Below are 14,163 nucleotides of genomic sequence, written 5' to 3' on the forward strand. Positions count from 1 at the left end.
CATGGGCAACTTCTCATGGCTTTACTTCAAGCATCAGGTGACTTCTGGACTGCTGCACCTGAAAAACAGGTACTCTATTTCTCTCATCCAGCAATACATCAAAGAACCATATCTAAAAGCTAAAAGGAGGCCCACTAAGTTGCTCTGTGTTATGCACTTGAGAATCAGTTCCAAAATACTTTGTTCTGTAGAACAACGGCACATGGTGGAAAAACAACAGATGCAGAATATCATATTAAAATGAAAAGTACCTGATCACAGAAGATTCTACGCTGCTAACTTCAGTATCTGATGCAACCGTCTGCCGGGCCATGGCCTCACGGGCTGCTAACTGCTTCTTCCTCAGGCTTTTTAAGTTGTGAGAAGGTGACCACTCCTGTGAAAAAAAGAATGGCAAAGACAAATGTTTACTCCCCAAATTTACTGGGGATTTTTCTGTTAATTTTAATGATTTCAATGAAGACCGTCTTTCTATAATCCCTCCCTCCATCACCCAAAGGAGCACACTTGATTTTTCCACCAGTACCTGTTTTTTAATTCCCTCTTATTTGATGACAGATGAAAATGGAAGGATGAAAGAACTTATCTGTACGCTACAGATAAAATAACATTTTGATGCAAAGTTGTTCAGAGGTTTTGATACTATCTCAACATACTACATTCAACAAACAGTAGGTAGCAGATTTTATTCCTTACCAAAGCGGTCGCTATTGGGAAGTTTTTAGACATTTCTCTGAGCAGAGTGCATGTTCTGACATCCCAGATCTCCAGTGGTTTGTCTTTAAATACCACAGCTAGATACTGCCTAAAACAGGTAAGAATTTATTACATCAATATTAACAATCCCATATTAATTTGAGCATTTCACTTCATACGTGTTGTTCATGGCACCACTGCAGAAACCCTCTAAAACTAAGGAAACAGAGTAATTTGGCTGAAATCCCACTCTGAAGGTTGTAATTTCATTGTGTTGCTGAGGTGCAAAAGAGTGTCTGAAGATGAGTCCTCTTTCAAAGCTAGAAGAATTAGAAATTTCTGTCATGTGGTGCTGCTCAGTTACTGTAAAGGACACCAGAGAATTCATTCAGAGAAAGCAGCAGCTCCTCTAATTTAGCCATAGTCAGCCAAGTTGATGACTGCACAAGGTATCAAAAAGACATACTAAGGCTGTAGGTTGGACTGATTCTTAATCTGATCCAGACACATGCCATTTCTCCAATCCAGTGATAAATGAACATAAAATCCTCTTGCACTAAACCACATGACAGTTATGTCTTCAGACCTTTCATCTGTGGAGGTAGATGAGTACACCACTTTCAATCTACCACTTTTCATGTTTACCTTGAGAATACAGAGGCTCTGCAGCTATATGTACCCTTCATAACTGCATTAGTCTCCACTGAAATGAACTATCCTTTCTTGTTCTCAGTTATCAGTCTAGTCTCTTCAACTATGCCCACAGCAGATCTTAATTTTTAATGCATTAATAAGACCATTTTATGGTTGAACTCCTCCAGTTCTGGTTCACATACATACTACCAAAAATATTCCTATACAAGCTTAGAGAACATTATTTTTTTCTCCACTGTAAAGAAAAAAGCACTCACTTTTGAAATTTAGAGACAGTGCCATATTAAACTCAACACTTTTAATTTCATTTACACAGGAAAGCAATCTCAGAGTACTACTGTTATTACTTTTGATACAATAAAGACCAGCGTCTCTTGTCACAGGCCTTATCTCAAACATGAGCAGGACTTGATGCAAACAATGTGGTCATTTATCAGCTGACTCCTCAAAGATCAGTGCCTCACACCTGGTTTTCCAGTAGACAGTTTATAATAACTGTATGAAATACGTAGTTAGAAAAACTGATGAATACAGCAAAAATCATCCCACCTTTAATGCCAATCTTCTAGTTTCAAGCATGCCTTAAGTTAGAGAAAAGAGAATTAAGTCGTAACACTCATAACTGACAAAAACTGTTCAGCACTTTTACTCTTCCTAATATTAACAAAAGGTCTGTTCAGTGAACCCAATTCTTAAAAACCCTAAAATATTAATGACTGATCTTGCAGTGTGTTTGGATCCTAAAGTGAGAAAGTCAATCACACAAACATTACAGCTTTTGCCCTTTGAACTAATATTCTGAAGTCTTTTTCTCTTTATACTTTGAACATTTTTCTGTGCTCTCTGGAGTGTTTTTTTTTCCTGGAATTTCTATTATGTCTATTAAGTCGTGAGGATCTTCATGCAGTAAAGTAAAATCTATAAACTTCACAAGGCTAATGTACTTACTTCAAATGAGACACCTTTATCATTTCAATAGCTGGCTCATCATTGCCTCGCTCCCCACGAAATGCAATGCTCCTGCCTGGAATGCAAAAATAACATGGGAGAAAACAGAAAGAGTAACTAAACTAGTTTATTAACTATTCCGTTTGTAAATAGAAATAGCTTACAAACTAAATGAGAATATCTCCAAGTAACCTGCTGTATATTACTCTTGTCATTGTCGAACTTTTACTGCATTTCAAAGGACTAAATATCACATAAACTCTAACTTACAACCTCACTCACTTCCAGAGCACTGAAAGCGATGCATCATCAGCATTACATAACTATATAGAGATATAATTTTGCAGTCAAAGCCAACGAGATCCACTCCCAAATCCCCAAGGTGGAAATTCATGCATAGATTTCAAGTTCTGTAAGAGAAATGAACTCCGCCATAAACTATGTCTGAAAGCATTCCATGGTGAAGTACTCATTCTACATTTAGCAGAACCATTCTCTCTTTCCAGCTAAAAGAACATTATAAACTTATCCCCAACAGAATTTTCACCCACCCGTACAATGGGTTGCAGAATTAAAGATCATATGCATATCATTAAAATAACTAACCTACAGAGTATCACAGCATCTCCTGTGCAAGTTTCAATCACCTTAACTTTCAACAAAACATCGAGTTTTCAAACTTTAGCCACTCTTGTGGCTGCTCATAGCTAAATTACTTATCTTACACCAATCCTGTGAATACATCTAGTTATCAGTGATGCTGGTTAGGGCTCTCATGTCAGAGGCCAGGCTACAGGAAACCTCCCAGTTCTATTTTCTTCATTAATGATGAATAATTTTAGGAATTGTCTTCCTTATCTTAATTCAGAAAAATAAATGAGAATTTTGTCAACATGTTTATGAAGTAAATACAAGTCAGCACAGTTTTCCTAGCCCTCAAATAGAAAGTTGGGCTAAATAGTGATGGAAGAACCAACAATCAAAGAGTTAAGTAGTTATGCCTTTCTGGTAAGCTTTGAAAAAGGAAATGTAACATTTTCTAAGCAAAGCAAAGCATATGCTTTAAAGCATATGCATAAGATCTCAGATATTCACATTTACTTGAAACTTGTTGCCTAAGGAACTATGGAACCTTTTGCCATTTATAAATGTTTGAATACTGATTTACAAGCTGAGGGAAATATCAAAATCCCATTTTACATGAGATCAATTTTACAAGTACAGATCTTTTTTAGTTTTGATTTTAAACAAATGAACAAAAGACATTACACAGAAAAAAGCATCAATACTGTCATGTTAGAAGAACAGCCTCCTTGTGCAGCATCCTGGAAGTGAAGAAACTGGGTCTTTTTTTTATAAGCTTAAAAAAAAATAAAAATTCACTTTATGCTACATAAAGCAATTTAGAGTTAGCCCAAGTGTTACAAGATTCAGGCACTTCATTAGAAATTAAATCGCTCCAGGTTTTCACATTCAGAAATAATTTAAAATCATTCAATGCTTCCTATTTTGGGCTGTCTAATCTCCCAAATTATACCTCCCAGTATTGTGCTCTTGAGTTCAATCATAAATATATCTGTCATTCATTTTAAGGCCAGAATAGCTGAAAAAACACCCATCATCTGTTAAGTTTGCTATCAAAGTTATTTATCTTTTAACCCTTCCAAATCTTCTAAAATTATGTTATTACTAAAATAGCCTTTTTACATTAATACACACACTCAAATTCTGGCCATATGCCTGGCCTACCATAAGCTTAAACAAACCCAATTAAAAAAAACCCTCTTTATGCTACTCATTAAAGTTAATTATCTATTGCTGATATAAACCACAATAAATAGTTCAACACCATTTCAGACACACATGAAACAATGGGTTGAGACTGTGACAAAACACATTTGAAAATACATGCGTTTTGTGAACACAACACACCACTATACTGTGTGAATGCTTCTAAACCTCCTGCAGACACGTATTTATTGTTTTAATAATCCAAGCCACAGGTATTTTTGCAAAGGTGTTGTTTCATGCTTGTCGTAGAGAACCAGATGGAACTTATTACGTGGCTTCACAAAGACAGAGGAGCAGAACAAGTTAAAACTCCTCTTTATTATTTTGTCATGACAACAGATGGGAAAAAAAAGGCAGCAAGAACTTATGTTTGTCACTCCCCAGCAAATCTGTCAGCTTCTTGTACAGATTTCTCAGGAAGTACTAACCTGTTGGTAGGTCCACGAGCTGCAACTCATTCCTTACTAGCCCCAGATTGTTAGGTGTTGAGGTGGCAAAGGAAATAAACCCAGTCAAGCTTATCCACTCAATTCCCCTGTCATCAAAAGAGTACATGGAGCATATGAGCCAAAATATTCAGATGGCCTAGCAAATAGCTGAAGTACAGTAGGTTTTTTCATACATATTCTTCAATTTGAAAACAGCACAGAAGTCATTTTTTTACAGTATATGGAACACTATATTTAAGCATAAAAAGAAGCTGCACATTTGCAACTATGATGTAAATATGAAGTTAGCAAATTAAATTAAAGATCTTTCTTTTCAGACTACACTTGTTTGGTTAGAAGAAAAATTTCAGTGGGAAAAACACTGGAAACTTCTGCAAAACTCCCTCACAGACGCTCAGCACCAGAGTAGATTAAAATCACTGCTCTGATTAAATCAGTGGTTTACCAAATGAGAACTATCAAGTAACTTGAATTTGCCAGCACACAGAAAAAACATTCATATGCATAGCAGTGTGCGTAGACTTGATTCTTTCAGTTCAGAGAGAGGAAAAACAACCGATTAGCAAAAAAGAGAAGCGCTGAACAGATCTGACAGGCTTTCAGAAGAGAACTGAAAACATGGTAATATTTTTTGTTGGTTTAGATGATGCCAAGGCAGACAAAAACCAAATTACCTTGAAGCCTGGCAAGGATGTAAAGTTACAACATACTGTCAGCACATATGGATTCTAATTGAATTCTTAAAATATACCACAGGCCACAAAAGAATGGGAAGCAGCACTAGGTGGTACTGTTCCAAAAGCAGATAGTCCTCCCTCCCTATTGCCCACACACACTTTGTGCCAGCAAAAATGGCTGAATGGTTTATCTGCGAAATACATCAAGGAACTGATTTAAACAAAAATTGAGATTGTTCTAATATGGCCCCCCAAAAAAGTTCATTTTAATGGATAAATGGATTTAGGTTTTTCTCCAATCCTTCAAACATAGATTACTTAACTACTTCCAGGACAAGTCTTCTGTTACATCAATTGAAAGAGTCATGGTCTCTCTTGCACGAACATATGTGAAATATGAGAAAGATAAATAACAGTATGAACGATTTACTGTCAGTAAATCCAACTCATGTCGTATTAAGTTCCCTAAATGCAATTTATACATGTGAAAGCATAAAGCACTCCCATAATATTTTGCACATATTTGTTACAGCCATATTTACCTTTTTTTTAGTTCAAGTTTTAAGAAAATGGGAACCTTTATTCCCATTATTCCCCTAAATCCTCAAGTAAAGTTAAAAATTTAGGACCCAGTCCTTTTTCCAACCAGGACCTATGAAAGTTCAATTGAATTCCTGAATATTTCAAGTTAGTGAATAATTTCAATCAAAATGAGAAGTATTCAATTATGCATTGAAACATTATAGGAATAACTGAACAGAAATCTACAACTGCAGTAATGTGTGACACTGCAAGCCTCCAAAGGGTCTTATATACAAGGAGCTTTCTGGAATGGAAGAAATATCAGTTCTGACACCTAATTTTTATCTATTATTCTACCATGTTTTTTTGGAAAAAGCACAGAATACTCCTAATGCATTGTTATTGCCAGCAGCAGTCACCATTCTCGTTCCAAGACTTGAGGCATTTTCTATACTTCTTTCATCAGCTCAGATTGAACAGAACAAGTCCTTTTTCTGTGCTGCTACCAGGCAGTCTGTCAATACCAATAAAAATCTACAGAAACACAAGATACTCATAATTAAAAGGAAACCTTAGCTTAGCTAACTGCTGGCACCTGAAACAGTACGGGTTTTTTTTATTGTCATGCATGTAAATGAAGAATCTGAAGATAGTGGTTCAAGTTTTAATGAAGGAAACAAGTAATGTCTTCTCTATTGAATTATTTCAATTTGCAAAATTTCCTCATAAAAGACATCTTTGTCTACTAGAATTAAGGGTTACATTCAGCTGTAAATTATTCCTCAGACTGCAGCCACTCTTTTAAAACCTGAAATTATCACAGAATCCTAGAATGGTTTGGGTTGGAAGGGACCTTCAGGATCATCTAGTTCTAGCGACAACCTCCTCTAGACCAGTTGCTTGAATTCAGGGATTCTTTACTCTCAACTTGCCTCAGCTATTTCAAGGGTAAGATTCAGGTTTGATTAATGATTCCAATGCAAACAAATTGTGCTGAGTGTACTGAAGCAGATAAAACCACAAATTACTCTTCTAGTTGGGCATGGATTGTTGCGACTCTATATCGAGTCAGCTGCTAATCAAAACAGTTATAAGATTTCTAAGAAAAAGGGAAAGGAAGGAGTGGAAATAAAACCTTATCTAAAAGCAAACTGTATTAAAATCTCAATCATCAGAAAATACACTCAGCCTCAAATTTTAGTATTTAAAAAAGAATTTTCTTTCTACTTTCTCAAGTATTTGTATGTTCTACATGCCAAAAGTGAACATCAGCAATGGAACAAGTTTTTCCTTTTTAAGAAGAGGATGGTTAAGAAAGAAATTACAATTAAGTGCTGAATATGCTATTTCTAAGATCAATGTACAGCCTGTAATGGCAACTTGAGAATTCAATTCTGAATACATGGGATTTCATTGCAACGCTGCTTATACTTGCCAGTTAACATGTATTTACTAATGCACAGAAATAAATCCAGCTCAGGAACACTGTATGACAGAAGTGGCAAATAGTTTTCATTCATCTTTCTTTATGTGAGGAAAGCTTCTTGAAGAGGTGATGAATGTTTGCAAAGCAGCTTTCCAAAGGGGAGTCAGCTTAAACAAAACTGCTAAACCAGCTGAAAGTGCTAAAATTTGGGTGTAATGCAGTGATTTTCAAGTTTTGCCTGCAGGCCATACACATTCTCGTTGCAGTCAGTGAGATTTTAATTTCAAAAAATAATGCTGTTGCAACCTTGAACTTGCTGAGTTTCAGTGAAAAAGAATGAGAAGCACTGCCCCACAGTTATCTCTCAGAATAAGCAAATACAATGAGGCAATTAAAGACATGCAAATAGAGTACCTGCAATGCAGCTTCCAGTTCACTTTCACTGAATATGTAGCTTCTACAGAAGAGCACTTTAATCACCAAAAAGTGTCACAATTGCTAGTACCTAGACAACTCTGGCCATTATTTTAGCACACTTGATACGCAAAGGACAGTTGCTGTTCCAAAGACCTTAGTTTTATCACATTCTCAAACTATAGAGCACTGAAAATTCTGATGGCCTTGAGTTACAATTTCAGGGTATTCCCAATTACATACTAAAATAATGGTGTTCCCTGACAGTGTATTTTCAGACAAAATTAAAATAGAGGCATTAACCAATCCGTCTGCATTTGAGAGGTAAAGCAAGAATTCCCACTGAAAGAAAAACTGTTCCACTTAAAAAAAAAACCAAATCCCTGTGCTTTATTCTGCACTGCTTAAAGCATTCCCTTAAACTTGTAAAAATGATGTGGAAAGTCACTCAGACCATTTAGAGTGGGACTAAGGAAATTAAACCAATGATTAAACACTCACCCAGATAAGAGCTTATGGCTAAATAACATTCACAGTCATTTTAACTTTGCTCTACAAATACCACTTGTGCAAGGACAGCTGCTAGAAAGACAATGGATTCTTGAAGTTTCTCAAGTGTTGCAAATCCCTTACAAGCTGAAAAGCCCAAATTGACAATACCTCCAATAATATACAAAGCCTAAATAAAAGCTAAAGAAATATTTCTTCAAAAGTGTATTCCCTCCTGTCTCCCCATCTTAAACTGCTTTTATTTTAATCGGTGAAATGTTAGTAGTGGTTTTCATTTTGCATTTTATAACCACCTTAAAAGTGTGTGCTCTTGTTCTGCATAATAGAAGATAAAATGAGAAGAATCCTCTAAGCAGTTAATGGTATGAAACCAGAAAACTCATATGGTTTTGAACAGAAAGGGGAATTCTATTCTTACAGGGCCGACTAATTGCACCACAAAGATAAATATACTTACATGATTTCTGCGCTAGCTTCAAAGCAGGTTTCTATAATGAACTCTTAGTGTTATCTATCCTCAGTCACCTCTACTTGTCTTAACTTCTAACAGAATGAACAGGATAATAAAGATCCTAATCTGACGAAGGCCTCATGCCACAACTTTGATAGGAATTTTTACTAATATTACTATTAAAAATAAATATCTTATTTTCAATGCTTAAATTGTCCAGAAATATGTATCTAGCAAGCACCATCTTGAGTATGTTTGCCACTAGTTATCCAAAGAATCATGCCATTGTGTACACAGTCCAGGAACTTAACAACTTACTCTGTACCTCCTTAGGCTGGATAAATACTGAGTCCTTTATTCGGTCTTTAAAATCTTTTAAAGCTAAAATTCTTTTTACTGCAGTTAGGACTAAAACTGCCTCAACAGCAATTTCAGTCCCAAAGAGGCAAAGGAAATAAACCTTGGTGTGCAAACCAGAATTCTCTGAGTCACAACAGTTATATAAATAAAGACACTTTATTACAGTTTCTTGTCCTAAAAAGGCTTCTTTGTACTACAATGCACTAAAGAAACTGGAATTAGTTGGTATGCATTCTACACCGGCAGGCATACATACAATTCAAATATTTAATTCAAGGCAATATTCACTCTGATTAACTTCTTACACATAGCAAAAATACTGTTAGGGTAGACTACTGAATACTCAATTTTCTTGATCATCATTAGCAATGAAGTAAGACACCCACCCACATTGCTGGTACAGCATTAGTTACATGTTTTACCATTTGTATCCCAGGAGGATTATAGTAGGAATTAAAATTAAGGTCTTACTTGACTTCACAGGAGTGGATGCTTAACTCTTTGTGTAAGAGTCCACTGGTAAGATGAAACACCAGGACAGACCCATTACTTGTACCTATTAAAAATATATATACACACCCATTTTATTCTTCCCTTCCATACTTCAGTGAACAAGACATTTTCCTGCATTTATTTCTTGGATCAAGACATTTCCCTGAATTTATTTTTAGAACTTGTACAAAATCTTTTCATTCTTCTTGCATTTTCACAACATAGCCGGTAGCAGGAGAAAAGAATGTTTCTTTTTCTTTTGATTACTCGAGGTAAATAAATGACTTAAGGAAGAGTATTAACTATTATCTCACTGTAATCCCAGTGGAGAATCATGGGTAGATGTTAGCTACCAAATCATTAAAGCAATTCTGCTGTCTCATCCCTGAAATAATGACCTCTTTCAAATTATAAATCAATAACTTAGTAGCTATTAGCTTCAATTAGATCAAAAACCTTCTGAAACACTGAAGTTACAATTATCTGTTAGACACTGGGAAGCCTTGTTCTCTTTTTTCTTTATACTCAGATCAGCCTTATTAATACAATAATGGATACCTAAAGAGCCATTAAGGTACTTTAAGTCTAGAATGCTGCAGACTTTGCTGTAAATGTATTTTATACCTACCTATTAGTTTCCTAATCATTTCATCTTTTTTAAGAGCTACAACTTATGTAAAATCAAAAGTTACATTTTAGTAATATCATGTAATGATAGCTTGCCTACATTTTAAAGCACTACTAATGGTAGTTCCAAGCTCTGTAATAATGGAAGTATTACAAGAACTGCACAGAAATATATGAATTATTATAATGTTTTCATTACTGAAGGGAGATCCTCTTTGTAAGCTCCTGCATAACATTCACCTCTGCAATACCCCCCTTTATCCCACCAAAAAATCTATGAAGACTCTATAGTACATGCAACCCTAAGAATAATGAGAATTTCCCAAGTCTGACTTGCAACAGGCAGAGTCTCTACTTAGACAGCCCCCAAAATATCTTAGATCTCAGAGTTCTCCCTATTTAATGAGGTGCTTACAAGCAAGTATTCTAATATCTAGATAAGTTTAACCAAATTTGTAGTAAGGCAGAATAGATTAATTCAAGAAAAATTAAGTGCTTTAAGTGTACTTTTAGGTACATATATCAGAACAAAAATACAGTCTCTGTTAAATTCATTTATTCTATGAATGCAGTGCTGTAGAACTGTGTATTTCTTGATGTTTAGATTAAGGTGACAGCAGGGTGCAAAAAGCCAAGTGTATCAACAGACCAAGATCATCATAGATGAAAGGATAAACACAAACTTGCAAACATATTGCAATTTTTCAGGTAGCATTACTTAAACCCAAGGCAGGAAAAAAAGAATCTGAAAACTATCATGGATGTGAACTAATACAACGGTCACTATCTATCATTAGTTACACAGGATCAAAACCTAGATAATATTTTTTTATGTATTAGTAACTATATCTGTATTTAATACAGAGTATCTTTTTTCAGAGCAACAAATAACCTACTCAAGCTGCTTACCAACAGCAAGGATTGGCTCATACTGTTTGATGTTTTTTGTCGTAAGAGGTGGGCACATGCGGATAGCAAAGGGAGGCAGAGGCAGTCCTGACAGAAGTCCAGTAAGCAGAAATTTGAGGTGCACTTCTTGCAGAAAAGGACTCTTTAACTGCTCTTCTCCAGCAATTGTGCTTTGCCCTGCTTAAAAATTAAAGCTCCTGTTAGTATTAAATTTTCATCGGAGATGGTATGGGAAGTTATCAGACACAGGAGTTTATAAAACAAATCTTACAAATAACCTACCATACAAACCAGCAGTGTAACAGTGTTTATTTAAAGATACATTCCTACCTGGTGAGCTCTGTATAATCAAACTTTTTGGAAGCTTGCACTGCTGATTTCTCCAATACTTTCTTTCCTAACACTAAGAAGGAAGTTAGTTGCAAACACTTGAAAATTATTAGACCAATTCAAAGATGTAGGGAGATATAACTCCAAACAGTAAAAACTCAGTGCAATCTATGACTAGGAATATAGGGAGTTTTCTCAGATATAATAATATTAGTTAATTAAATTATTAATTAATTAAACAGAGGAAGTTCAGATTGGATATACGGAAGAAGTTCTTTACTGTAAGGGTGGTGAGGCACTGGAACGGGTTGCCCAGGGAAGCTGAGAAGGCTCCATCCCTGGAGATGTTCAAGGCCAGGCTGGACAGTCTTGGGTGACATGGTTTAGTGTGAGGTGTTCCTGCCCATGGCACAGGGGGTGGAACTAGATGATCTTAAGGTCCTTTCCAACCCTAACTATTCTATGATTCTAATATGGACATGAAAATGATGTAATCCCACTGCTGTATACCTTCTGCAGTCAGTTGTACCACTCTGAGTGATATAATACCAAAATAACAATAGCTGCTATGTCAATGAATTCAGGAAATGCACATAAGAAAAAAAATGTCATCTTTAAACTTATGAGATAAAGTGCAAAAGAACCTCCCCCAGTGGTATGCTGCCTGTACCAGATAATATGGAAAACTCTTCCCAAGAGCATTTCCAAATCTGCACCTTTGTAACTGCAAACACAATTTTACTTTTCCACTAAAAATCAGGTTTACAACACAACCATCCGGTATTGGAGTGCTGGCTGCTATCTAGATCTCACAAAGATGAGATGCATCAAATAAATTGTCTTCATCCATTCCATTTTAAATTACATTTTTTCCCCCTCAGAGAACATGTACTTTGTACTTTGAACATTGGTCTTCAATATAAAATGCTCAAAAATCTTCATTTGATTATTTTCTTAGAGATCAGGAATTACTTTCTTTCTGAATTACTATTTAGATAGCACACAAAATAATTCTAACATATATAGTTCTTAAGTGTCGTGGTTTGAGCCAGCAACCCAGAACCACACAGCTGCTCGCTCACTCACCCCCCTTCCTCCCCAGCTCCCGGAGGGATGGGGAGGAGAATCAAAAGAATGTAACTCCCACAGGCTGAGATAAGAACAGCCCAGTAACTGAGGTATAACACAAATCACTACTGCTACCACCAATGATAATAATGATAAGGGAAATAACAAGGGAAGAGAATACAATCGCTCACCACCCGCCGACCGATACCCAGCCCAACCCCGGCAGCAATCTCGCCCTTCTGGGTAACTGCCCCAGTTTAACATCCTGCGCATGACGTGCTGTGGTATGGAATACCTCTTTGGCTAGTTTGGGTCAGGTGTCCTGTCCCTGTTCCTCCCGGCTTCCCCTCCTCCCTGGCAGAGCATGAGACTCAGGAAGCCCTTGGTCAGAGTAAACATTACTGAGCAACAACTAAAAACATCGGTGTTATCAGCACTGTTCCCAAGCTGAAAGTCAAAAACACAGCACTGCACCAGCTACTAAGAAAGAGAAAAAATGACTGCTACTGCTGAACCCAGGACAGTATGCTAAGATGTACAATGAATTAAAAATCCTAGAAATGAGTAACAATAATATTAGTGAAAGAAATTCTTACCAATCATGCTGTCTAATGAGAGGTCTGGAAGTTTATTTTGGAATGCTCCTACAGGAATCCCACAGAACGAGACTGGGGAATACAAAGGTGATGCACTTGAACTGCTGTAAAAGAAATGAAAACATGTTCCTAATACAGACTGGATCGCCTGTTGACTTAGTTCCTCAATTTTGTTTTAACCCCAGGCTGTTCTTTCAGTATTTCTACCACTTCTTACTTGCAGAATATTCTGAGATTATTCCCACCACCAACTTCCACGAACAACTCTACCAGGACATAATGCACAGAAAAATGTATAAAACTCAAAACAACTTTCATCTTCCTTACAGAGATATTTTTAAGGAACAGAAAAACACACAGATGTATCACTTCTGAAGCAAGCATTGAATGGAGGCTTTAAAATACATTGTGTATTAATATGTAGAGCTATGTCAATGAATATAGCTAAGCACCGACCATGAAATATTTTGACATTTAAGAACAAATTCCCAAACTTGAGGAATGTTTTTTGTTAACCTAGATAAATTTCTTAGATAAGGGCCAGATGACAAAACCCATAAATGAAGCAAAGCCTTTCACCTAAACATCTGAAACACAATTGCTTCTGCATATACAAAGCTACAGCAGAAACTTCAGTAACTATGTATAGTCTTCTATCTATGCATCAGGTTTTTGTGTTATATTTTTCCCCAATGACTGTCACTAGGTCCCAGTGCAACCTCCATCTAGAAGAGGCTCAAAGTGCCTTTTGCAGCCTTAGCAATCATATCCTGCTGAGCTGATGGCAGGTGTATGCCATATGCAAAGACCAAAGACTACTGACTGCACATGGCTGTACATAAAAATGCAGTTTAAGGCACATCCAAAGCCTTTAAAAATCTCACTTAAACAGACTGAGTTCAAATTTTAATTAAGACCATCACATCCAGCAGGGTAAACAGCTAATGGAGGAAGACATCTTCAAAACCCATTAAAGACTCCGTGCCAGCCAGAAACACGCCTTACTTTTCAGTACAGGGCAACCATATCCAGAATCCTCTAGGCTCAGTGGTTCTTCTACTATTATTATTATTATTAGCACATTTTTCCTGGTTATATAATTATGAAAAAGATCAATGTTTTAGAAATGAGTCTATGAATACAATAAGTAAAACCCAGCAACATATGGATCCTGAACAGCTCTCTTGGATGTGCATCACATAGAATTCATCTGACAGCATTTTTGAGAACACCAAGAATAAAA

The 14,163-nt window shown here is 36.3% G+C and overlaps 1 protein-coding gene across 4 annotated transcripts in view; it reads right to left on the minus strand.

Annotated features, from left to right (window-relative positions):
* Nucleotides 1-14,163, minus strand: part of WDR11 (WD repeat domain 11) — a 48,112-nt gene that overhangs the window by 17,642 nt on the left and 16,307 nt on the right. The window contains exons 9-15 of one of the 4 annotated variants that reach the window (XM_057417255.1): nt 12,921-13,021; nt 10,927-11,103; nt 9,370-9,454; nt 4,518-4,624; nt 2,299-2,374; nt 697-805; nt 252-376 (exon numbers count right to left, since the gene is read on the minus strand). In XM_057417255.1, coding sequence (XP_057273238.1) covers nt 252-376; nt 697-805; nt 2,299-2,374; nt 4,518-4,624; nt 9,370-9,454; nt 10,927-11,103; nt 12,921-13,021 — 780 coding nt within the window. Of the gene's footprint in view, nt 1-251; nt 377-696; nt 806-2,298; nt 2,375-4,517; nt 4,625-9,369; nt 9,455-10,926; nt 11,107-12,920; nt 13,025-14,163 lie in introns of all 4 variants that reach the window. The other 3 variants (XM_057417254.1, XM_057417252.1, XM_057417251.1) reach the window with 3 other exon arrangements.

The sequence above is a fragment of the Pezoporus wallicus genome, unplaced genomic scaffold (assembly GCF_028554395.1).
Source record: "Pezoporus wallicus isolate ANWC-B61680 ecotype Strahan unplaced genomic scaffold, APGP_CSIRO_Pwel_v1 contig_8188, whole genome shotgun sequence".
Lineage (NCBI taxonomy): Eukaryota > Metazoa > Chordata > Aves > Psittaciformes > Psittacidae > Pezoporus > Pezoporus wallicus.